General features: G+C 40.2%; 1 protein-coding gene across 1 annotated transcript in view; it reads right to left on the bottom strand.

Moving 5' to 3' along the window:
* Nucleotides 1-27,192, bottom strand: part of LOC120527158 — a 54,814-nt gene that overhangs the window by 5,972 nt on the left and 21,650 nt on the right. Inside the window, exons 5-9 of the mRNA XM_039750287.1 lie at nucleotides 21,014-21,102; nucleotides 10,857-10,956; nucleotides 9,498-9,541; nucleotides 9,065-9,142; nucleotides 6,669-6,865 (exon numbers count right to left, since the gene is read on the bottom strand). Coding sequence (XP_039606221.1) covers nucleotides 6,669-6,865; nucleotides 9,065-9,142; nucleotides 9,498-9,541; nucleotides 10,857-10,956; nucleotides 21,014-21,102 — 508 coding nt within the window. The remainder of the gene's footprint in view (nucleotides 1-6,668; nucleotides 6,866-9,064; nucleotides 9,143-9,497; nucleotides 9,542-10,856; nucleotides 10,957-21,013; nucleotides 21,103-27,192) is intronic.

Below are 27,192 nucleotides of genomic sequence, written 5' to 3'. Positions count from 1 at the left end.
CTGAAATAAATTAATTACTTTTGTCTATGGGTGTGTACACTTTTAAGAAACACTGCTGCCAGTTCCATAAAATTGCAAGTAACTTTCTTTTAGAATTTCTTCTGGACATTCAATTGTTTAAATATATAAAAAAGTCAACTAAGGCCAAGAAAAGGACTTCCAATGAAGGATACAGCTTTGTGGAAATTAAAAACCAGACGCCACTCTACTGCTGTAGTTTATTCATCAAATCAAAACTGGAACATATAAAGAAAAAGAAAAACTATAGCAATACCGTAATATGAATTTTAAGAAACTCAATTATTACTTAGTAAGATTTAAAGCAGTAAAATAAACACTGAAACAAAAAGAGACCATCTTATCCTTTTGTAGTGTATATGTGAAGTTCAATGACCCTCAAATTGTTTAAAACAGTATCTTAGCACACTTTCCATCTGGCCTGTTTAAGCCGGACAACTTGAAAGTTCACGGTTAAAGTTCAGTTAGAGTCCACATGTGCCTTGCCAGGTTCATTTCAAGGCAACAGTTCATTCAAAGGCCAGTCAACAGTTTGTGTCGGCCACTGGGAGTTCAGGACAGTCAACTATGCTACACTCAATCATCACTTGATAGAGCAATTTTTGCAAAATGTAGACAGACGCTTATATGATGGATAGAGCTTCTTCAAAACTGTACCCTTCAGGCAGGGAGAGCAGTGCAGTACTGGACTTTGCACACACGACTTCCAGCTCCATCCCAATATCTGACTCACTGTGTGACCCTAAATAGCTCATCTAACATGCATGTGTCCCAACTATAAAACCTTTATATCAACACTCAGGATCTTAAGCGCCTTCAGAAAGTACTCAGGCCTGTTAACTTTTTACACATTTTATATTGCAGCCTTGTGCTAAATCATTTCAATTCATATTTTCCTTCTTTAAACAATTAATAACCCAGGAATGGCCAAGCAAAAACAGGAGTTTAGAAATGTTTGCAAATTTATTAAAAATAAAAAAAAAACTGAAATATCACATTTACACAAGCATTCAAACCCTTTACTTTGTCAGCCTGGAGTATTCTTGGGTAAGATGCAATAAGCTTCATACACCTGGCTTTGGGGACTTTCTGACATTCAGATCCTCTCAAGCTCTATCAGGCTGGACAGCTATTCAGGTCTCTCCAAAGCTGTTCACATGTCTGGGCTCTGACGGGCCCACTCAAGATCATTTACAGAGTTGTCCCCAAGCCACTCCAGTGCTATCATTCTTCTGTTGAAGGGCGAACCTCTGGCCAGCATGAGGTCCAAACTGCCCTGGAGTATCTTTTCATTAAAGATATCTCTGTACTTTGCTCTACTCAGCTTTCCCTATCACTCACAAGAGTGCCCATGTCCCTGTATCTGCCACCGCCATGCTTCACTGTTATTGCATTGATCAGCGGTGCCTGGTTTCCTCCAGAATTAAGGCCAAACATTTCAAATTTGATTTGATCAGATCAGAGAGTCTTGTTTCTCAAAGTCTGATAATCCTTCAGGTATCTTTTTAAGAACTCCAAGCAGGCTTCCATGTGTCATCTGGCCACTCACCCACCCAGATTAGCAGAGTATCCTCCTAGAAGTTTCTCCCATCTCCAGACAGGTTATTTGGAACTTAGCCAGAGTGACCATCTGGTTCTTGGTCACCTCTCTTACCAAGGCCCTTCTCACCTGATTGCTCAGGTTTGGTCAGGTAGCTAATTCTAGGAAGAATCATAGTTGCTTTTAATGTTTTCACATTAGGAATTATGGAGGCCAATGTGGTCAGTGCTGAAAAACATTTTTGTAGCATTTGCTAGAACTGTGCCACCCCTGACTCTAAGCTCTGCAGGCAATTTCTTTGATCTTAAGGCTTGTTTTTTTCTCAACTGTAGGATCTTCTACAACAACAACAATATTTATTTATATAGCACATTTTCATACAAATGATGTAGCTCAAAGTGCTTTACAGGATGAAGAAAGAGAAAAAAGACCAAACATAAAATATAAAATTAGGCAATACTAATTAATCTTTATATATAATGTGCTACCGTGGCTATTCATTTGTCTGTCCAGGATTTTAAATTACCTGTAGCTCGCAAACCGTTTGACCGATTGACATGAAATTTGGGACACATATACTATGTGATGTCTACTATCCACTTTCGGGGTGATGATTGACCTCCAAGGTTATTCCTCTTTTTATTTTATTTTATTGTAGAATCAACTCTCGGCAGCTGCCAGCAGGGCGGCCGTGTGGCACATGCATACGGGCGCTGTTCTCATTCCCTACCACCTTTGCCGTCACTTCCCCTACCTCTTCATATCTTAAATCATTCTTGAGGCAGATTGAAGACTTAAGTGCCAGCTTAAGTGAAAAATGAAACAAAAAGTACTAAGCAATTGCAACACAAACACTGACTTAATCAGTTTTAATGCGAAAAGATGCCGACAAAAGAAGAGAAGCAGCAGGCCGCTAGGGTGGTGAAAAAAAAAAGAGCTGCTCAGGAAGGAGCAAGCGCATCAACCTCTGAGCAAACGAATGGTAAACAGAGACAGAGAATGAGGATGAGAACTACAAGACAAGTGTATTTTATGCACTTAAACGTGCAGTGCGCCGTTACTGGTATAGAATAAAAAGTAAGGTCTTATGGCCAGAAAAGACAGACGGCTGAAGAAAAAAAAATACAAAATCTGCAGGGGTTCCAGGCCACGAGACCACCCAGCCCCCTCTAGGCATTCTACCTAACATAATACAGACAGGTGTGTGTCTTTCCTAATCAGGTCCAATTAATGTAATTGCCCTTAGGTGGGACCCAAACAAGGTGTAGAAACATCTCAAAAATGGACAATAGACTGGAATGCACCTGAGCCAAATTTCAAGTGTCATAGCAAAAGGATTAAATACTTGTGTCCATGTGATATTTCAGTTTTTTAATTATAATAAATCTGTCATTTTGTGGTATTGAGTGTTGCTTGATGAGGGGATGAAATCAATTTAAATGACTTTAGCACACAGATGCAACATAATAAAATGTGAATAAACTGAAGGTGCATGAATACTTTCTGAAGGCGCTGTGACCACATTTGGAAGTTTTAGAACAGTACTCCATTGTAGAAAGCTATATAAAATAAAGATTATATGTTGATAGGTCAGGTGGCACGGTGGCGCAGTGGGTAGCGCTGCTGCCTCGTAGTAAGGAGACCCGGGTTCGCTTCCCGGGTCCTCCCTGTGTGGAGTTTGCATGTTCTCCCCGTGTCTGCGTGGGTTTCCTCCCACAATCCAAAGACATGAAGGTTAGGTGCATTGGCGATCCTAAATTGTCCCTAGTGTGTGCTTCGTGTGTGGGTGTGTATGTGTGTGCCCTGCAGTGGGCTGGTGCCCTGCCTGGGATTTGTTTCCTGCCTTGCGCCCTGTGTTGGCTGGGATTGGCTCCAGCAGACCCCCGTGACCCTGTAGTTAGGATGTAGTGGGTTGGATAATGGATGGATGTATGTTGATAAGGCATGTGGTGTAGTGGCCAACTCATTGCATCTGACTTACTTTGTGGCCCTAATTGAGTCATTTAAACATTCTATTCTCCACTGGAAATTATACTATGTGTATCTTTAAGCATGCTGGGATGTTGTTCAGTATAGAAAGGCGTTAATGTAAAACAAGTACTATTCTTTGGCAGGCCATTTAGTAGTTGTTAGGGTGCTATGTTTTCATCATTAGATTCCTAGCTTAACGTTTATCTCTAGCTCACTGTGTGACTTGAAGTTAGTCACTTCACCTTTAAATGCACCAACTGTAAAAGACACGTGTAAATAAGTTCTGTCCTCATCTTGAAAGGTGTTATGTGTCACAATGCTGTTTAAAAGTGTTAAGTGTAAGGAGATATACCATTATTGGTGATTTTTGTTTTCTGTTAATTAAAATGACGTTTTATAGTGTACTTTGCGTATGAGATACGTATTAATAATACTAACACCACTATAGAGAGAGGTTGGGAGCATACGCTGATAGCACACTGCCGCATCCACCACATGCCGAACCACCTGTATTGGGACCCGAGTGCAGTGGGTGACACCTCAGCACTACACTGGCACACTGTGAGGTTTTTTTTACAGTGGCTGGAGTGCCAATCCTGCCACCAACCCCCGAGTTTTCCCTGCAAGTTGCAGGTTAACGTCATACCCGGGACAAAGAAATTGCATGTTACGGGCGTTGTTTATAAGCCCTACAGAATAGAGCCAGTTCTGGCATTTACATGATTCGAATCGGCAACCCTAGCCTCAGAGCCACTACCCTGACCCTTAACAATACTATATAAACAGTAATCATGATAATAATAAAAATAATCATAACTACTTAATGGCACAAATGAATAGTTGTGCATTGACTGTCAGCATATCTGTCCCTTTTTTAGAACCACAATTGATTTGGATTGCTTGAAATTAAACTCAGTCACCCATTGTAGGCTGTATAACTAAAGTTACAAATACATTTGATTTTACAATTTTTTTTAATCAAGACAGTTTATTTTACACTATAATGACAAAGAATATCTTTGTAAAAAATACTTAATGTATTGGGCGGTTCGGTGGTGCAGTGGGTAGCGCTGCTGCCTCACAGTTAGCAGAATGGGTCTGCTTCCCGGGTCCTCCCTGCGTGGAGTTTGCATGTTCTCCCCATGTCTGCGTGGGTTTCCTCCCACAGTCCAAAAACATGCAGGTTAGGTGCACCGGCGATCCTAAATTGTCCCTTGTGTGTGCTTGGAGTGCCCTGCAGTGGGCTGGCGCCCTGTCCGGGTTTTGTTGGCTGGGATTGGCTCCAGCAGACCCCCCGTGACCCTGTGTTAGGATATAGCAGGTTGGATAATGACTGACTAACTTCATGTATTACTGTGATGTAATGGTGCCCAGTTCTTGAGTGGTTCCTCCCTTGCACCCAGTGATGCTGTGGCAGGTCCTGATGCCCTGTTATACATAAAGAAGTGTGAGAATGGTGTTTTATGTTGTTTTACAGATAACATTTGTCCTATTCGTTCTTAAAGTGTCCATCCTATTTGCTTATCTACTGCCATGTATTTTCTGCAGACTATGAATAACATTTTTAGGCTCAAAATGAAGTTTGGGAATGTCAGCCACAAGTGTAATATTCTTACTATCTTTTTCTTAATATCAAAATTTCTACCGAACAACTAGCGTGCAGACGTACTTTATAAGTGAGTGCAGTTAACAGTCTTAACAATATTATTCTTGTTCAACTTTACTAGGATTCATTTCTCAAAAGCAAAAATACAACACTAAAAAGTTGTCACTTCGACCTGGGCCATGCAGTTTGAGAACATCTCAATAATTTACTTGTGGAAAATTACTGTGAGTTGTAAAAGTACCATTAAAGCTGAAAGGAAATGGTGGAAGCCAAAGGCTCAGACTGACATGGCTACAGTAAGTATCGGTAACCTTCTGCCACCATCAATGCTAAGGTGAGGTTCTATCAAACCAAAATTAACAGCACCACAGACACACATTCTCTGTTCTTTGATTTTCAGTGCAATTCCTTGCTAAGCTGCTGGGAAGTTTAACATTTCATAATAACTGGAACAACAACAACCAGTACGACTGGGAGTCTAAAGTTAACAATAAAACAATGACAGCCCAAGTGGGCCTGCTAACACCCCCGCAAGTCAAACTCATCAATCTGTATGCAGTATAGCAAATGTAAAGCCACCAGGGAAGAAATGATCAAAGTAGTAAAATAAGCCCATAAATGTGCGTATACATCACTAATAGCTACAAACCAGATAATACAATAAAATTATTTTCTAGTTATAATATTGTATGACTGATTTCATATGAATTGAATGATTTAACTTCATTGCTTCAAAATGCCTATCAAAGTTAATAATTACAGTTGTGGCGGACAGCCAGGACGCCCCTTCAACATTGGATCCGGGGGAGCAGCCATGGGATGCACGCTACGTACCCCGGAACACTTGGTGGCAGCCCCCCCGGGTTGCATTGGGGCCTGTTTTATGAAACACCGGAGGTCCTGGTTGGGCTCCGTGGCCACCGCCAGGGGGAGTTGCAAGGTTTCCTGACCCCGTGTGGGTAGCAACGCAGCCACATCCAGAAGTGCAGCCTAATTTAGGTTAATTACCACCTGAAGCACTTCCAGGTAGGCTATAAAGGGAGCCTGTAGCCACTACTCTGGGTGCCACAGTCGGGAGGAATAGGACAAAGCTGCTCTGGGAGGAGTGGAGGAAGAGAAGAGTGTGATTTGGGGTGTGATTTACTTTTGGTTATTTTTGGGACTGTGTTAGGGCCGGACGGGTGAAGAAGAAAATAAAGACTCTTTGTTTGATTTACCCGTGCTGGCGCCAAAAAAGTGGAAGGAGGAAGAAAGAGTATAGAAAAAAAACAAAGAGAAAAGTGCACGGCTCACTATAAACCACACTTTGTGTTTTATCAGCTGAAGGTGTGACGTTTATTAAATGCCTTTAATAAAAGAGTGCAACTTTCTAAATAGAAAAAAATGAATGCATAAATGAGGATTGTATCTTTCCCAAAATTACCTCATGAAACAATTTGACCACACGACTGTTGCCTTAGTTTACATATTTTGCTTCATATCATTTCTTTCACAAATGCATTATTTACTGCAGTTTAATGACTCACAACTGACCTGGAATTTCAGTAATGGTAGCCTGGGAAAAGTCACACGTGACATCAGGAAGAAGATAACAACTTGGGTCTCCAATTTCATACACCAACTGTTCTGCTACAGTGCCAAATGACACAAGACCACCCGTCTTTGGAGGCTTCGACAAGATGAATGTTCCATCAGACGAGCATTCAATAATTGGGAACCCTATATTATCCCTACAATAAAAAAGTAAAAAAGTTCATTGGTATATTAAAAGTCTTTTTTTTTTTTTTTTTTTTAAATAAGATTCACATGTGAAAAGGATCAATCAGTTAAAAAAACACGGAATATATTTTACTTCTTCTACTCTTTGTCAAAAACAAATTGATTGAAAGGCTACGACACTGCAGAACACTACATGAGCCAAGTTGTGCGCTTGCTGTGGTAAGTTTTATTTTGAAAAATTCAGAATGTTCTCAAGATGTACTATTTCAATAAGTAAAATCTTTTGTTGTCCAAGACATGGCTAGCCACAGTCAAGTGAGGTTCTGCTTTCAGAGATGTCACTGCAATCCTGTGGCTGCTCCAAGCAAATTGTATACATAAAAGAACATTTTCATTGAACTTAAACACCTCATTCTAGCAGCCTGGTGCTCGTCTAAACTATTATAGAAGAAGAACTGGCAGCAGTTTTAGAAAAGCAAATACTAAACCTTTAGCCCATCCTCTAGTGACTAGAACTCTTATAACTAGATTAACAGCTCTATTGTGCCCCCCAAAAACGTTTGAATATTAAATTAATGAAACTGTGCTGCTGTATGCATTTAACCCTACTCAATAAGCGACAACATGAACATGTCAGCAAACAGCAACAGTCAAACTGTACAGGACATACTGGAGACCACGGCGATTTGGCCCTTGCAGTTGTATAAATATTTTGGCGAGTTCACATTACACTAAAAAAAAAACAGGGGCAGATGCATCATACAGCAGTTTTAACCTGACTGTGAATGGCACCACACAGTGAGCAGTTTTGTGATACCTAAGCAAATATTTATAAGAATTCTAATTGTCTGGTCTGTTTTGTAATTTATCACAAATACTATTGGGGGCAGTGAGCCCTCCCTGCACCTCACCACAGAAAATAAAAATAAAAGGCATGCATACTGGAATACTGCTATTAATGCAAAAGCAAGCACTGCCACAATAAAAGTGTCCCTGCCTTATTATTTTTTCTCCCATCCACATAATTTCAGCCACAAAAGTTTTATTAATACTGCAAGTGTGTCTGTATGAACCGTCATAAACACAGACTGACGTCTTTTATGAGTCGGTACTTTAAATGTTTATCTAAAACAGCACGGGAAATTCCTACAGTGACTAATCTGGATGACAAGTTTCTTTGTAATTCTCATACTTCATCTTCTATTTTACAACAGATTTCCGTTTTTGATTTTGATAACCGTTACGAAAATGTTTTTACTTTGTCGTTATGGGTTACAAGCTTTTATAACACACTGGTGAGGCCTCGTCTGGAATCCTGTGTGCAGTTTTGGTCTCCAGACTACAAAAAGGACATAACAGCACTAGAAAAGGTCCAGAGAAGAGCGACTCAGCTGATTCAGGGCTACAGGGGATGAGTTATGAGGAAAGATTAAAAGAGCTGAGCCTTTACAGTTTAAACAAAAGAAGATTAAGAGGAGACCTGAGTGAAGTGTTTAAAATTATAAAGGGAATTAGTCCAGTGGAACGAGACGGTGACTTTACAATGAGTTCAACAAGAACACGGGGACACAGTTGGAAACTTAACAGTAAATTTTGTACAAACATTAGAAAGTTTTTCTTTACGCAGAGAACCACAGACACATGGAATAAGTGACCAAGTAGTGTGGTAGACAGTAAGACTTTAGGGACTTTCAAAACTCGACTTGATGTTATTTTGGAAGAATTAAGTGGAGAGGACTGGCGAGCTTTGCTGGGCTGAACAGCCTGTTCTCGTCTGGATTCTTCTAATGTTAAAGGTAAATCTATGACACAATAAAGTGTGCAGAAAGTGAAATGGTCTGAATATTATCCAAACCCGCTGCATGTATGAGCTTTCAAAGGGACTGAAAGGGTTGTTAGGGGAACACTGCTGATGTTTTATACTTAAAGTGCCCTCCATAAGGTTTGGGATAAGACCCATTTTTCCTTGATTTAGTGCACTGCTTCTCAGTTTAAAATTACAAATCAAACAATTCAGACATTGCAGACTTTCATTTTAGGGTATTTGCATATATTTCATTCACGCCATGTAGTGATGACAACACTTTTTCAAACACTATGGAGGGACCTGTATGTTAGGAAAAGAAACCAGGGAAGGTAGCCATTGGCTCAGATGTATTGTTGAAGCAAGTGACTTAAAAAATAACATGTAAATTAAAATATTCTCATACCAGGCTGGCACTTTATGCCAATCTGTGAATATCCCTCCTGTACTTTGAGATCCACACTCAATCAAGTGTCCTGCAAGGCTAAGTAACAAAGACAGTCACATTAGAATACACACCTTAATGTGAAACTGTTTCAGTCCAGATAGACGTTGTTTAAATGGTAAGCAAAATCAATTCATTAATCAGCCATCTTTATAATTTTGTGTATAAAAAACATAACAGAATTAGAAGTCACTGTTAACTCTGATGTAAAGGTAAATCAATATTTCAAAATGTCCATGTCTTTGAATACTAAACTGTCAAATGGTGTTTGTTTCTCATTCTGACAATTCAGTTAGTCATTAAAGTTTATGAATTGTTTACCTTGTCTATTGTAGTTTATTTAACTTTTGATTTGCTAACTTTACTAGAACATCCACATTAATGATTTCTTTACCTGCCAGCTGCCAAAAGGTCATATTGTTGTGGTTTCCAGCCAAACTGTAATCAAAACAAAAGCAAATTTAAAAAAAAAAAAAAATACAAAAAATGAAAATTCTCTTTATAATTCTGGGGTACTGAGTGTTGCTTGATGATGGGAGAAAATTAATGGAAATGATTTTAGCACAAGCCTGCAACAAAACTAAATTCGAAGTGAAGTTGTTTGAATATTTTTTGAATCCAACGTGTATATAACTGCCTTATAATATTTGTAATTTGCTGAAGAATCTTAAATAAGCTTCATGAAGTGTTTTGGTAGACCCTCAGTATTTCTGGTTTAGAATATTTTTTTTATTATCAAAGAGGGGAAAACAATACAGATACATGTAGTTGTACTCAATACCATTTCAGTTTTTAGAAATACACCCTAATTAAAAAAAATAAACTTTGAATCCCTTTAATCTTCCACGGGGATTATTATACCCAAGCACTGTAAAAATGTTGACATTGCCATACAAGATGCATAACATGCCTGTACTTAGCAGTGAATGACTAAACTGTATAGCTAATGGAAGAATGTTTAATACAAATAATATGTGAGACCGTCCCCACTGGCTGTGAGCTGAGGTCTGTAGACGGCTTTCCACTGCGGTGTACAACTGGATTTGTTTTTTGTAATAAACATTTGTCATTCCAAAGGCAAAAGGGGAAAAGAAAATTCTATTTCTCTTTTACATTTTCAGTTATATTGGCAGTATCACTTCATTCTTAACGATAAAATACATTTTGAATAATGTCTTCATTTCATCTTTTAGATTAGCTGTATTCTTCTCCGCCCTGCCCAGGGTTTGTTTCCTGCCTTGCGCCCTGTGTTGGCTGGGATGGGCTCCAGCAGACCCCCGTGACCCTGTAGTTAGGATATAGCAGGTTGGATGGATGGATGAATGGATTTATTCTTCTCATTCGCGTAGGCCTTACTGTGAAAGCCATGCATTTCCTTTAAAATTCCACATTTATATTTTGCAGGCAGGCACAATTTGGATTATCCCGAGGGTGTCATTTAACGTACTTACAGTAGATACCAATTGTAATAAACCTTACTTGTAAAGCACAAGGAGAGTGATTAATGTGACAGGCTCTGTGTAAAATTAAGTCTGGTTTTTGGCCTAAATTGCTCAAGAATAGTCAGACAGTTAATGTTGAAAGAATTTTAAAAGATAAAAACAAAGCAATGAACTCTCTGCAGTATTTCCAAACAAACAGAAGGCTATTTAACACAAAATGTTAAGCATTACCAATTTATAACATGGACGCTGACTTGCTGGGATGGTGCTTTTTAAACACAAACAATTACCATTCTGCAGACATATCATACCGAATGCATGAGTGGTCCCAGCACTAACCCACTGTCGACACATCGTCCGGTCACCACAATATCGGCTCCGAGGTCCAGGACTCTCTTTATAGGTGATGCACTAAAATCGGGGAGAGTTAAAGATATGTTATTTAAAAATACCATTGGCTTTTTTGCACCTTTAAATTAGCATCCGACCAAAATGATTCTGACGTTTTACCTCTATGAGAATTTATTAAATATGAAATAAACGTACAGAACAACAAAGAATAAAGACACCACAACATTTTGCATTAAGGCAATTCTTTCTGTGGGCTTGAGAAAATGGATACCTTCAGAAATGAGAAAAGAGCTTTAGGGGTGTTAGGAATCATGAATACGCAACACATACAGCACTGTCAGGAATAATGCAGTAATGAAAATAAAATGTTGAAGAGATGACTAAAGTCCTATCATAAACTACATGAACATTTTGTACAAGCATTTTTATCATATACTAACGTGAACAGCTAACCACACTAATGTAAGAACAAGACAAATCTTCTGCAGCTCATAAAACATACAAAAGAGTTTATTGGGTGCATCAAAGATACAGTTGAAGTCAGAAGTTTACATACACTTGGGGCAAATTCATTAAAACTCACTTTTTTAACCCCTAACAAACCATAAATTTGACATACCGTTGAAGAGATCTTCTCTGCGCAGGGCAAAAGTCATTTTTTCCCCACAATGTTCACAGACCTCCAACTACTTCACTTTTTATTGACCATATCACAATTCCAGAGGATCACAAGTTTACGTACACTTTGTTCATTTTTGGTAGCTTTGCCTTTAAATTGTTTAACTTGAGCCAAACGTTTTGGGTCGCCTTCCACAAGCTTCTTGCATTCCTCCAGATAGAACTGGTTTAACTGGGACGGGTTCGTAGGCCTCCTTGCTTGCATACGCTTTTTCAGTTCTGCCCACAATTTTTCAGTCGGATTGAGGTCAGGGCTTTGTGATGGCCACTCCAATACCTTTACCTTGTTGTCCATAAGCTATTTTGATACAGTTTTGGAGGTCTGCTTTGGGTCACTGTCCATTTGGAAGACCCCTTTGTGACTGAGCTTCCACTTCCTTGCAGAGCTCTGGAGATGTTGCTGCAGTATATCTACGTAATTTTCCTTCCTCAAGTTGCCATCTATTTTGTGAAGTGCACCAGTCCCTCCTGCAGCGTAGCCCCCCGCCCATTAACATGATGCTACCACCACTATGCTTGACGGTCTGGATGGTGTTCTTTGACTTGCAAGTCTCACCCTTTTTCCTTCAAGCATAACAGTGCTCATTATGGCCAAACAGTTCAGCCTTGATTTCATCAGACATTTCTCCAAAAGGTAAGATCTTTGACCCCATGTGCCACTGCAAACTCCAGTCTGGTTTCTCATGGTGGCTTTGGGGCAGTGGCTTCTTCCTTGCTGAGCAGCCTTTCAGGTCGATATCAGGCTCATTTTACTGTGGGTATCGGTACTTGTCTACATGTTTCCTTCAGCATTTTCACAAGGTCCTTTGCTGTCGTTCTGGGATTGATTTGCACTTTTCGTGCCAAAGTAGGTTCTTCTCTAGGAGATTGAAGAAGTCTCCTTCCTGAGCAGCATGACAGCTGTGTGGTCCCATGCTGTTTATACTTGCGTATTATTACTTGTACAGATGAACATGGATCCTTCAGTCATTTGGAAATTGGTCCCAAGGATGAACCAGATTTATGAAGGTCCACATTTTTTTCTTCTGAGGTGTTGGCTGGTTTCTTTTGATTTTACCATTACGTCAAGGGGCAGTGAGTTTGATGGTAGGCCTTAATATATGTACATCCACATGTGGACTTCAATTAGGCCAATTGGCTATCAGAAAATATTGTCTAATTGCCTAATGGTTTGACATAATTTTCTGGAATTTTCTAAGCTGTTTAAAGGCACAGTTAACAAAATGTGTGTGTAACCTTATGACCCACTGGAATTGTGATACAGTCAATAAAAAGTGAAATACTTGGAGGTCTGTAAATATTGTTGGAAAAAAAAAAAGACTTTCGCCCTGCACAAAGTAGATGCCTTTAACGATATGCCAAATTTATAGTTTGTTAGTATAAAAATCTGTGGAGAGGTTAGAAGGTGAGTTTCAAAGAATTCACCCTAAGCGTACCTTCAACTGTAAAATCCAGAGTGCCGGTGAATTTATGGTATTCCTGAAATTCAGAAAAGCAACAATGTGGCCAGAGGTTATGACACCTTAGAACATTTAGGCGGTTTTCTTAGAAGCTATTTATGAGTACTAACTTTTCATTTCTCTCTTTCTTTCTTTGATGAAGGAAAGATGCAGGATACTAAAGAAAGACTAAATATCTTCCATTTCACTTTGCAGAAGCAAAGTGTGTGCTCAAGTTCGTTACCAGTCCTTACTATGCCGATATTCTGATATACCCCTGAAAGTGTGCCGGACCCATTTAGGACAGTCTGTACAGACCACCATTGAATAAGAGAACTGAAGATCTGCAATAGGGAATTGTACATGGGGTTGTGGCAGTTTATTCTTTTTTGTCTTAAATTAACCCCAACACCCGGCTGGGACATCTTGAATATGGAAGGACCTGGGGGAGAGAGTATTTGCAAGACCATTTCTCCCCCAGACCAACAAAGGACAGCCCCCTTGGCTTGCAGCGGAGCCACAGGTCATGAGCATAGAAGCTCAACCCTGTTGGGGTCCATCGCCACCTCCATGGGGTGCATGGACACTTGCCCTATTCGGCTGGAAGAAGCTCGTTGGGCACCTAGAGTCCTTCTGGGTGCCCTATAAAAAGGGGCCGGTCACCAGAAGTCAACCGCCAGAGTCAGGAGGAAGGGGACAAAGCCTGAAGAGGAATGGAAGCGGAAGGAGTGGCAGCAAAGGGGACTGTGTTGGGCTGTGCATTTTATGTACTGTGCTGTGGAGAGCAGGGTGAGACGCTCCCCAGTTGTAAATAAACCGTGTGCTGGGTACGACACCTGTCTCCTGCCTGTCTGTGTCGGGGTTAGGGCGGCTGTATAAACCCTGGGCTTTTACAGTGTGCTTAGCTGTGTTTTATATTTGGGTGTGTGATTTAATGATCAGATTTTTATTTATGGTGTGCTGCTAACTTGAGAGCAAACGAGATTGTTAGTTAGGCTAGGAAACTATTTATTGGGTCAAGCTAAGCTTGCCATTTATGCTACTAGGAAAGAAAAGATTAAGAGAGATAGATGGATTTTTAGAGTACCATTAAAATTGACACTTTTTTTAAGATTACTACGGGACTCCGCCCCCTGCTCACTTCGCTCGCCCACCCCCAGGTTTGATAAACCGGATATACAATTTAAAGAGATTGTTATTTTCACTTTTACTTTAAAACTTCAGTAAAACAATATTTTGAATACATTTTTTTTTCAAAATCGCATCGAATTTTGATTCCGTGTTTGGACTTACATTTTTACAATGCAACATAGCAACGCAGCCTGTGAGTGAATAACGTTTCTTTCTCTCTAATAAATAAACTGACTTTTTCAAATGTTTCTCCATGCTCTTTCTTTTTTGCTTTGTCGTTGACGTGTCATCTAGAATGTATAAAATTATTGTCCTGATAACATTTATAAGAGCTGAGAGCGAAGGAAGTGTGTCTGCCAAAAGCATTCACACAACTGAGGTTAGATGACCGTGGTCTTGTTTGAAAATGGTTGTAAGGAGGGAGTGACTTGAAAGAATCTCATGTTAAAAGTCTCTGTCTCATGGGACTTCATTCCAAAAAGTATCTCTGAAAGACACGTCTCGTCTCCCAAACTTTTTTTTATTATAATAGAGAGATAAATTTTATAAGATGACTAATAATTTGCACAATGTTAGAGAACAATGGTGTACACATAATGCACTTTAAAAAAATTGTCAGTGAGGATTTTTTTCCTGGGTGACATGGTGGTACAGTGGTAGTGCAGCTGCCTTGCAGTAAGGTTCACTTCCCAGGTCCTCCCTGTGTGGAGTCTGCATGTTCTCCCCGTGTCCATGTGGGTTTCCTCCGGGTGCTCCGGTTTCTTCCCACAGTCCAAAGACATGCAGGTTAGGGGCATTGGTGATCCTAAATTGTCCCGTGTGTGTGTGTGTGTGTGTGCTCTGCCCGGGTTTGTTTCCTGCCTTGCACCCTGTGTTGCTGGGATTGGCTCCAGCAGACCCCCATGACCCTGTAGTTAGGATATAACTGGTTGGATAATGGATGGATGGATGGATTTTTTTCCCTGTTGTAATTTAATTTCTCTATGAATCTATGGCATGGTACATCGCCATGGTTTATAAGATATGTCTTTTTCAATGTTTTGGTTTTTTGTGCTTGTTGATGATTAATAAAAGGTATGTTTAAAACTCAAAACTCTGTCTTTCTTTCTTTGTTATGACAAGTGGCACACCTACATATTGACAAGGCACTTTTTAATAGGCCTTCTGCCTTTTTACAGCAGTTTGATGCTCAGAGAGTAGAATCTCCTTGGACCTCGTGTTGACTGGAGTTCTGCCAGTATCTTTTGGGCTCTACAGTACCCACTCATGGACCTCAAAGTTACAAAATCTGTAAGTGTCCAATCGTTACTAATCAAGGCTGGAATAATTCAGGTTCTCCATCTAATAGATATTGAAAAGCACTGCTGGTTCAGCCCTGAGAAGATGGTGGAGGTGTTGAGACTACACTCATTGAGGCAAGCTGATCAACTGCTGCAAATGATCCATGACAACCTTCTAGCTGAACTAAAATCTCTTTTAGGAAATTTCCATGCTAGAAGAGATGAGCCCGAGTCCAATGAAGGATTTCCCGATGTGACTGTAGTACTGGCTGTCTTGGATCTCAAGGATACTGAAGTATGCATGCACGCCATCTACATTAGACAGTGACTTCCTTAGACAGTGCTGTGGGGAAAGAGCTGTACAGAATAAGGATGCTGTTGATCTCAACACCAGAGATACCTGGACAAGCAGACTAGGGGGGCGGCACAGACACCGAGGCCAGCTTGGTGGAACGAACAAAAGAGCTGCCGATTTGCAATGGCGTGTGCTGCACGGGATCATTTTCTGCATTAGATTTTAACCCTTTCTAAATGTTCTAAACTCTGTTTTTAGTGTTCTTAACTTGCCTTATAATGAATGTGTACTTATTTATGATGTTACCAGAAACAAGAATAACCAGGATGAATGTCAGATTAAGAACTTCCTCATTGGACAGGCCAAGCTGCCCATTTATAAATCAAGAAAAAGGAAAATCAAGTCAAATATTCAGTGGGACATGTTGAGGATATTTCATGGCCTTGTGAAAGCCAGAGCGTATGCAGAATATAAATTCTACAGAATGACCGCAATTGTGAATTCTCTTGTGGAAAGATGATGTGTTCATGAGGCAATTTGTAAACCTGAGATTAATGAGATCATTTTTTCTTATTTTATTTTTTTCTTTTTGGGGAGAGTTCTTTGTTTTCATTACATATGATAATGCAATGATTTGTTGATTGTTGTTTAATAAACTTCAGTTAAAAGTTCTCATGAAATAAGACAAATGAGTGTCTGTTTTCTTGCTAATCTTTACATAGCATGAAAGGAGACTAAAGGGAAGCTGCTGCCTTGTAGCTTAGACTCTTTAATCAAAGCCTAGGCCCGCTGCCCAAAACTGCAAAGTTAAGACTATTTAGTACAAAGAGAAATGTGTGATCCTAGGCTGAAAATGAGCTTCGTGCCTTCTGATTTTCAGTGAAAAGTGTCTTTAACGCCTTGTGAAAGAACACAAACAGAGAGATCAGTGTGGCTGTGTTCACGGGATATGAAATGATCTAAAATAGACTTGGTAACGGCTTTGATCTTAACAGCTCGAATGTGTTCCCTGAAACGGTCCGACAGCCGTCTCCCTGTTTCAACTACATAGATGCCTGGACTCATCTTGTAAGAAATGCAGTAAATAAGATTTTTAGACTGGCAAGAGGCCTGTTGTTTAATGTTGAATTGACCTGAGGGGCCAGATACATGGGTCTCGCTGGTGACACAGTGACTCCTGTTACAGCTTAAAGTGCCTGGTAAGGAATGTCGCTTTTCTTTATGAAGTAAGCAGCTTGTGTAGGTAAGGTGGTCGATGGATCGAGATCAAGGAAGGACTGTACTTTCTCCGGTCCTGTTCAGCCTATATACATCGGACTTCCAATACAACTCGGAGTCTTGCCACGTGCAAAAGTTCGCTGACAACACTGCTATCTTGGGCTGCATCAGGAGTGGGCAGGAGGAGGAGTACAGGAAGCTAATCAAGGACTTTGTTAAATGGTGTGACTCAAACCAGCAAAACCAAGGAGCTGATGGTGGATTATAGGAGACCCAGGCCCCTCATGGACCCCGTGATCATCAGAGGTGACTGTGCAGAGGATGCAGACCTATAAATACCTGGGAGTGCAGCTGGATGATAAATTGGACTGGACTGCCAAAACTGATGATCTGGGCAAGAGAGGACAGAGTCGACTATACTTATAGGCTGGCGTCCTTCAACATCTACAATAAGATGCTACAGATGTTCTATCAGACAGTTGTGGTGATTTCCCTCTTCTACACGGTGGTGTGTTGGGGAGGCAGCATAAAGAAGAGGGATACCTCATGCCTGGAAAACTGGTGAGGAAGGCAGGACCTATTGTAGGTATGGAGCTGGACAGTTTGACATCCGTGGCAGAGCAATGGGCACTGAGCAGGCTCCTGTCAATCATGGAGAATCCACTGCATCCACTGAACAGGATCATCTCCAGACAGAAGAGCAGCTTCAGCGACAGACTGCTGTCACCATCCTGCTCCACTGACAGACTGAGGAGAACCCACGCTATGCGACTCTTCAATTCCACCCTCGGGGGGGACGTTAACATCATACAAAGTTATTGTCTGTTTTTACCTGCCATTTTTATCACTCTTTAATATTGTTTATTTTTATCAGTATGCTGCTGCTGGATTATGTGAATTTTCCCTTGGGATTAATAAAGTATCTATCGATCTATCTATCTAGAAAAAATAGTTCCAGTGGAAGAATTGGTCTTCAAAAATTAGGAAATTGTATTAAATGACCTGTGAAACAGCTATAATGTTAGGGAGGAATGGGAGGACCAGCAGGATGCATGTTTCATTATTGGGAACCCCAGGTCTACTCCTGGCTTGATTGAGAGCCCTGTCCACAATCTGAGAAGGGTATCCTCTATCCATGAAGAAACTCCTCATTCTGAGTGCTTTGTTACAGAAGTCAGCCTTATCACTGCAGAGGTAAGAAACTATGATTAAGGTAGAGAGGGATGAAAGGAATTACAGAGAAGGTAGTGAAGGAAATATCTGCATGTGCACTTCAGAAGGGATGTCACGAAAAAGAAAATGAGGCAACTGCAGAGGAAAAATGAGGCGGTAAAGGGTGGGAAGAAAATTATTTTTGGGCCAGATATGAATGGTGAGAGTGGGAACAGAAGTGGTGGATACAAACATGAACATGGTGTATGCGGACTTGGAAGAAGAAGAAACAGAAGGACAATACCTCTTAGCAATGAAATATTGGGCTGGTGGGCATTAACAGTAATTTCGGAGACACAAAACAGCATCTGATCTGATAACACGGAATGCAGTATCTTATATAATACGCTACCGTGGCCGTTCGTTTGTCTGTCCAGGATTTGAAATCACCTGTAGCTCGCAAACCATTTCACCTATTGACTTGAAATTTGGTACACATATACTACGTGACGTCTACTATCCGGTTTCGGGTTGGTGATCTGTATTACTCTTTTTATTTTTATTTAATTTTATTGTAGAACCAACTCTCGGCAGCGCGCAGCAGGACGGCCGTGCGGTGCATGTGTATGGGCGCCGTTCTCATTCCTTACCACCTTCGCTAATCATTCTTGAGGCAGATTGAAGACTTAAGTGCCAGCTTAAGTGAATAATTAAAACATACTAAGTAATTGCAACACAAAAACTAGCTTAATCAGTTTTAACGCGAAAAGATGCCGACGAAAGAAGAGAAGCAGTGGGCCGCTAGGGTGCAGATAAGAAGAGCTGCTCAGGAAGCAGCAAGCGCATCAACCTCTGAGCAAACAAATGCTAAACAGAGACAGAGAAAGAGAATGAAAACTATGAGTGCTCAAGTCAAGTATATTCACTGCACGTTATCATGCAATGCACCGTTACTGGTATAGTATACCATGCAATGAGTGCCCAGCTATATACATGGGACATACATCTAAAACACAGGCAACACACATACAGGAATATCGCAAAGCTGTTAGAAGGAAGGACACACAATCTCTGATATACACACACACACAAGTTCAAATGGTCACAATGTTTAACTGGAACACGTGGCCAGTAAAATTCAGGGCTAATCCTAAAAATGCCAGAGAGCTGGCTGAATCGTGGCTCTCTATTGAAAATACCATTAACAGACATTTGGACATGAACCCAGCATATACAGTCTTAAAAAGAAGGACACCTAAATAATAAAAAAGACTTTATGACCAACATCCTCCAAACCCCACCTTATTGAACCCCACTCACTCATTTGCTATATAGGCTTTGATTCCTGTCTAATCACTTTCCTCTAATGATGACACCTGTTAGGTTGTCAAAAACGTAGGAATAAAAATTAAGATACTTGATTCATTTTCTCCCTTTGTGTATCACAGACCTTCGTGTCCATATATACATAAATGTGAATATATATATATATATATATATATATATACACACACACACACACACACCAGTAACGGCGCACTGCACGTTATACATTAGACTTGAGTATTCCTAGTTCTCATCCTCTTTCTCTGTACGTTTAGCATTCGTTTGCTCTGAGGTTGATACGCTTGCTGTTTCCTGAGCAGCTCTTCTTTTCTGCACACTAGTGGCCCGCGTCTTCTCTTCTTCCATCAGCATCTTTCTGCATTAAAACTGATTAAGTCAGTTTTTGTGTTTTAATTACTTAGTACATGTTTCTTAATTTTTCACTTAAGTTGGCAATTAAACATTCAACCTGCCTGAAAAATAATTTAAGATATGAAGAGGTAGGTGAAGTGACGGCAAAGGTAGTAGGAACAAGAACGGCGCCTGTATGCATGTGCCGCCCTGCTGGCCGTTGCCGAGAGTTGATTCTACAATAAGATAAAATAAAAATAAAAAGAGGAATAACCTTGGAGGTCAATCATCACCCCGAAAGCGGACAGTAGATGACACGTAATATATGTGTACCAAATTTCATGTCAATAGGTCACACGGTTAGTGAGCTACAGGTGATTTTTAATCCTGGACAGACAAACGGACAGACACGGTAGTGTATTTTATATATATATATATATATATATATATATATATATATATATATATATATATAAATGACCTTTCTCATCAATCGAGATCATCAGCATAGCAAATAAAAATAGTTAACTGGAGCAACAGCGTGAAATATTAGTAACACGTATGGAGTTTCTGCACTCTCCCTGTGTCTCTGTGAGGTGTTCCTCAGGTCACTCCAGTTTTTTGCCATCCTCACAAAGAGATGTGTATTTTAGGTTGATTGACGACTCTAAATTGGCTCATTATGAGTGACCATGTACTGTGTGAGGTTACCTGACTTACATCTGATGTAGTTCCTGCTCCTTGTAAACCTAAAATTGGGTTAAGCAGGGTGATGAATAAATGGATATTACTATTACTATTACTAGATGAACAACATACAGTAATATATTGATTTAACTTCACTTAATAATCGTTTGTAATTTCCCTGGGTGATCAACATGTTTATGAATACAGTATAGGCTTTATACACTGTAAAAAAAATACCATATTAACCCAATATAACACATTGCAATGTAATGATTATGAAATCGTTTCAGTTTATTTTGAACTGTTAATCAGATTTGCAGAATACACAGTTGCATAAGAGTTCTCAAAAATAAAACAAAAGCACTAATCGGCTCATTTAGTTATGTAGTCTGTTATAATATACTGTCCAACACCTGCCTCTGTAATGGTTTAGTTTTCAATCCTCGTGACGCAAATGGCTCTGTTTGTAAAACATTATTCTAAAACATTTCTTCATGCACCAATTCCACATTAGTCCTTAAATACATGTTGATTAATAACATAAAGCAATATTCACTTACCCTAAATAGGCATTTATGCTTGTTATATTTTCTGGAAATATCCGATTGCTGTTCATATCCGTAGTTCCTGCCTCCTTAAGTGAATCTTTCTGGTAGAAAAATATATTACAAAGACAGTCAAATGGCAAAAACAGCACACAAGGAAATACGCTCATGCACAATACTTTTGTAATAATAATAATAAAAAAAAAAACATTGTTCAAGCTTTTCATACATCATTTGTATCCCAATTTAAACAGAGTCAGATGAAGAAGATCTGAATGGTGGCCCAGACATTGTTCGTGTGTAGTCTCCATGCTCTCCCATGTACTCTGTATTCCTCTCACTCAACAAAGATCAACTGACAACTGTAAACTGACCCAGCCTGAGCAAATGCAGGTATATGACAGGCAGTGACATTTCTTCTGTGGAGGCTGATATGCACGAGGGCATATTAAAATTTGTCTTCAACAAATTTACAAAAGAGGTTATGAGCATCACTTTTCCACATACTTTCCAAGGTTATTAACACTCTTATTCCCATTTGTCAAAACCATGTTCATGGCATGTTGTAGCAGTGCTACTGGGGATTGAAGCTTCAATTCCCAGCAGTGGCTTTGAATGGTTATCTGCTGAGGATGCAGGAGCTGCGGGGTACAAGGAGGCCGGCGCAACATTTAAAAGGGGGCCAGTGATGCAAAAAGAGAAAAAGACTTTTGTGTTTCATGTCTGTCTACCTTACGTGGATTCTTGTTTTGTTACCTGGATTGTCTCCTGTTTTGGGCTATGGACTGTCTGGTGTCTTCCTGCACAAGGACTGTCCGAGGATAGTTATCATCCTGTCAAGAAAGGAGCGCTCCTGATCCCATTCACCGTCTTCATCTCATCAGGAAATACCGGTAGGACTATCTTTACATTCCCATTCAATGTGCCGTTTTCATGAACTTTATAGTATGTGGTTTTTGTTAGTGGTTTGTGTTAATTGTATAATCGCCGGAAGGGAACTGGGGTGGGATCGTTTAGTGTGTAGTTATATTTAGTTTATTATTGTTTAATACATTCTTCAATTTCTGTTTTATTACTGGTTCCTTTTTTGTCTCTGTGAGGGAGTGTGTGTGAGTTGGGCCAAGGCTGGGCACGTTCCTGGGATCCCCGCCTAAAAAAAATAAATAAATCATCGTCTTCTCGACGGTGTGAATCTTAGCGGCACCAGACTGCTACGGTGTTCAAAATTGTCAGGGCTTATGGACATTGCCAGGCAACTATATCATACTTCATCTGTAATGCTCGTGCAGAAATCCTCATAAGTTTCTATCAATTTGTAGACACTTCACATACAGTCATGTGAAAAATATAAATACAACCCAAGAAATGTTTTTTTTTCTTTTTTCACATATGTGGACAAGCCAAGATTTAATCTTTATTTAAATGGTATCTTTAGATAAAAAAAAATGACAATTTGACTTTGCAATAATTTATTCAATGACAACTAAACAGTATGCCATTTCAATCGATGGAAAAATTAAGTCCGCCCCACGTAGAACGTTTTTTCCACTCCTCCATGAAGAATTCTTTCAGCTGTGTATTTTTGAGGAGCATCTTGAGTGCACAGCCCATTTTCAAATCCCCCTGCTCCAGCAGAGCCCCGTGACCCTGTGTTAGGATAATGCCTGACTGACTGCTGCAACTTGATGGGATTCAGATCTGAGCTTTGTCTTGGCCATTGCAGAGCCCTCCGTTTCTTTCATTTCAGTCATTCCATGGTGGATCTAATGGTATGTTTGGGGTCATTGCCCTGTTGCAAGGTCCACTTTCAGTTGAGCTTCAATCCTCAGACAGATGGTCACAGTTTATCCTCAAACACCTTCTGGTACAATGAAGAATTCATAGTGGATTCTAGGAGAGTGAGCTACCCAGGCCCTGATTCAGCTAAGCAGCCCCAAACCACAACATTTCCACCACTGTGCTTTACAGGTGATATCAAATGTGGTCTTTGGTATTTGATAAATAATTCTTCAGGTACTGTGGTCATATCACTATTTTTGCCTTGTCTGTCCAGACCACATTTTTCCAGAAGTCCCGGACTTTGCCTAAGTGTTCAAAGATAAAGTTTAGTCTTACCCTGATGTTCTTTCTGGAGAGCAAAAGTTTCATCCTGGCGCACCTTCCACGTAGATCTAATTTGTGTCAGCCTCTTGGTCACAGACTTCTTAGAACAACCTGTGTTCTTGCCTTTAACTGAACTTGCTGGAGTGGTTTGGCCTGGACAAGTTGGCAGTTGTTTGAAATCATTCTCACTTGTACATGACCTTCCAGTGAGTGGAAAGGTTGATTTCCAATTGTTTGGAGATCTTTCTAAATTCCAAAATGCTTAGGCATCTATAACATTCATCCTGAAGCCTCAAAGAGCTCCTACAGTTTCAGTGTGGTGATAACACAAACGTCATGAACAAAGAGCAAACCAGACCATGCTCTGAGGTTTAAATAAGATGGGTTCCTCCGAGATCCTCTCTGATGATGTTCTAATCATTCCACCTGATCTGGTGCACCCAATTCTGATTTGAGGTATCTGAGGTTGTGACAAATGGAGTGTTTGGACTTACCTTTTCCATTTATTTCCATTTCCATTATTTTTAAAATTTCCATTTACTGCATGATTATATAAAATATACAATGGACTACAAAATGAAAATGTGGCATGGTGTTTGTTTGATCACTTTTATCTCTCGATACTATTTAAATGAAGATCTTGATATGTCCACATGGTAAAAAAGAAAAAAGTATTTACTTTTTCACAGGACTGTATGGCATAAAACATTTTCATACTATGCAGAAAGTCAGTGATGGCAGTGACATTCATGTCTCTGGTAGCTCATCCTATGATTGGGAGAGCATGGGAGGTCATGAGGTCGCTGGAATGGGGTGTGTGCCACTCCCGATATCTCTGCAAAAGGATTAAGGTCCAAGTCTTTAAAGATCTTGTGCTTCCTGTCTTGCTATATGGTGGTAACACATGGAAGCTATCCAGTGACCTGAGTTGAAGACTGGACTCCTTCAGTACTATGTCTCCTCAGAGAATCCTTGGGTCCCGCTGGTTTGACTTTATGTCGCTCATGGAGTCCCGAATGAGGCACATTACCTGCATTGTGAGGGAGCGTCAGTTACGGCACTACAGCCATGTGGCGCGATTCCCTGAGGGTGATCCAGCTCATTGTTGAGGACCTGAGTGGCTGGACCAGGCCAAGGGGATGCCCATGTAACACCTGGCAGTGTGGGTGGACTGTGTGTCTGTCTTGGGGGTTGCTAACCAGGATCCCGAGCTGTTTCTTTGTGTGGTGGGTGCGGCTGCGCACTGTACCAGTGCTTGTTCCCCAACCCGACCTGACCTGACCTGACCTGACTCTTCTTTGGTGCAAACACAAAAGGGAACAGCCATGAAAACAGTAACAGAATACATCAACAATCAACCAGACCAAGCTGGATATCTGTCACATTAGCTAAGACAAATAAAGGCAAGACAATCACGTGACACTACTACTGTAGCCAATGGTATAAAAAGCTAAAACACACTTTTTGATTTGCCATTGAAACATAACTTTGTCAACATAACATAGAATTTTTAAAACCAATTAAACCAATTTATAGTGTTGAGGCCCATAGTTTTATCCCAGCAGTAATCGGCACAAGACAAGAATCAACCTTAGACAGGCTGCTACCCATTGCAAGGTACATTATACCTTCTGAGCTGATCTGGTAAATCCCTCACAGGAATGAAAGTTACAGTAAATTATCACTATCCACGGAGTCCGTTCCTGTGGATTCACTTATCCGATATTATAAATGTGTAACTCATTTCGCAACACACACAGTCTCCTTGCACATATTCTCAGCCATGCACTGCAAAAAAAATGCATATGCAAAAACTAGACAAAAAAAAAGATTTCTTAAAGTAAGCTAATCGTAAATACAAATTTTTGGATAAGTCAATAATTCTTACAATAAGAAAAACTAGACTTGATGGCATGATTTAAATACTGTTCACTTGGCTCACATTTCATTTTTTGCATTGTGTGCAGCAGAAAAAAAGAATTCAGAGGGTAAAACGTGAGGTTCAGCAATAACAGGTCTGCAATGCCCTTTGTGCTTCACTAAATGGATCAACATATGCAGACCCTGCGCCGAAAAGGCATGGATATGCATCCATCCATTATCCAACCCGCTATATCCTAACTACAGGGTCATGGGGGTCTCCTTGAGCCAATTCCAGCCAACACAGAGTGCAAGGCAGGAAACAAACCCCGGGCAGGGCACACACACACCAGGCACACACTAGAGACAATTTAGAATCGCCAATGCACCTAACCTGCATGCAGAACATGCAAACTCCACGCAAGGAGGACCCAGGAAGCGAACCCAGGTCTCCTTACTGCGAGGAAGCAGTGCTACCAGTGTGCCACCGTGCCGCCCCATGGATATGCAGTTGAAACCCATTTGGGATTAAGAATTAGGAATTAAGAATTCCAAGTAAGTGAGGTTCATAAGTCTCTGCACTTTGTACACACCACCCACTGCTACTAGTGACTGGTTGGTTTAATGAGGCCCCAGGATCGGTCCTGCTGTGGTCACACACAGCCTTTGATGGAGCGCCTAGAAGATGATCGAACTTGGCTATAGAGCAGGTAAAATTTGTAACAAGGTTTCTACAGGTGAACCTGTGAAAGGATCATTACTGAGCCTCAAGGGGCGAGAGCAGAGGGCCGACGCTTTCTCCCAAACTGTGTCCCCTTACCAGTCCTCCCCTTGAGCCAGTGTCCCACTGGAACCTAACCCCAATTTTCCCCACAGGGTCAATGCTTCAATAGTTGGGGTTTGCAAGTTCGCTGTTTTTTTTCTCAGAAACTTACTGTTACTTCATTTCCTTCTGGAGTGTAAAAGGCTCATTGTAAATCAGTGATATCCTGGGTGCAGAAAATGGCTGGATTGATGGTTAAATTAGGCTTAGCATGCCGGCAGAGCACCATAAAAGCACTGAATTTGTATAAAAGTACAATCATCACAACATTTCCAGTAAAATAAGGCATGGGGACAAGGCCTATGTCTGTTGCTTCATTGACAGTGTCATTAACAAAAAAAACTGATCCTAGCTAGAAAATACATCTGTATGTTTTAACTGCTTTCATCACACTCTGTCCCCTAGCAACTACCACTAGCAAAAACAATGCTTCCCTTGATTAACGATCGTCTACATTCTGCCCTCATAACACAATGTCAGCAGAGACACAGGGAGCCGTGGACTTTTATACCACCTTCAAGGAGGCAAAGTGCAGACGGTTAGCAGGTCATTCGCCGACACTGGGAGGCACACTCAGATGTTGTCATTCACTAAATAACCTAAGAACAAATTAATACTCTTAATTAGATTATAAAACAATCAGTTTTGACTGTTCATTTCCATGAAAAAATATGCTTTTCCTGTCAGTATTTTTGAGTCTTACACAAAGATTCAGTCAATAATAATACATGTAATAGAGCGATATTATATGAAACATGAGAAGAATGAGAAATTTGACTCCCATATAGTTGTAATATAATTGTTCAACACACTGTGGATTTGTGGAAATGCAAAAAACACTCATCATCATAATACTCTGGCAAGTAACTCTTATTTACATGATGACTAGTAAGTTAATCAATATCTGACTATGTTTTAAACGTACAATGCCTATAAAAAGTATTCACCGCCTTGCAAGTTTTCATATTTTATTGTTTTTCAATATTGAATAACAATGGATTGAATTTTGCTTTTCAGGCAGTGATCAACAGAAAAAGACTTTTTAATGGCAAAGTAAAAACAGACTTCTGCAAACTGATCTAAATTCATTACAAATGTATGACATGAAATAATGGATCACCTAAGTGTTCACCACCTTCAAGACGGTATTTAGTAGATGCACATTCACAAGCCATGGCAGCCTTGAGTCTCTCTATCAGCTTTGTACATCTGGACACGGACATTTCTTCCCATTCTTCTTTGTAAAACTGCTCAAGCTCTGTTTGGTTACATGGGGTTTATGAGTGAGCAGCCTTTTTCAATGAGTGAGCAGCCTTTTTCAAGTCCAGCCACAAATTCTCAAGTGTTTTGAGATCTGGACTCTAAGGGCCGCTTTATACTCCACTCTCAAAACGCATACGTGCACACA

This window comes from Polypterus senegalus, chromosome 4 (genome assembly GCF_016835505.1).
Source record: "Polypterus senegalus isolate Bchr_013 chromosome 4, ASM1683550v1, whole genome shotgun sequence".
Classification (NCBI taxonomy): domain Eukaryota; kingdom Metazoa; phylum Chordata; class Cladistia; order Polypteriformes; family Polypteridae; genus Polypterus; species Polypterus senegalus.
Note: the sequence above shows the minus strand (reverse complement) of the source record. Positions and strands in the feature narration are given on the sequence as shown.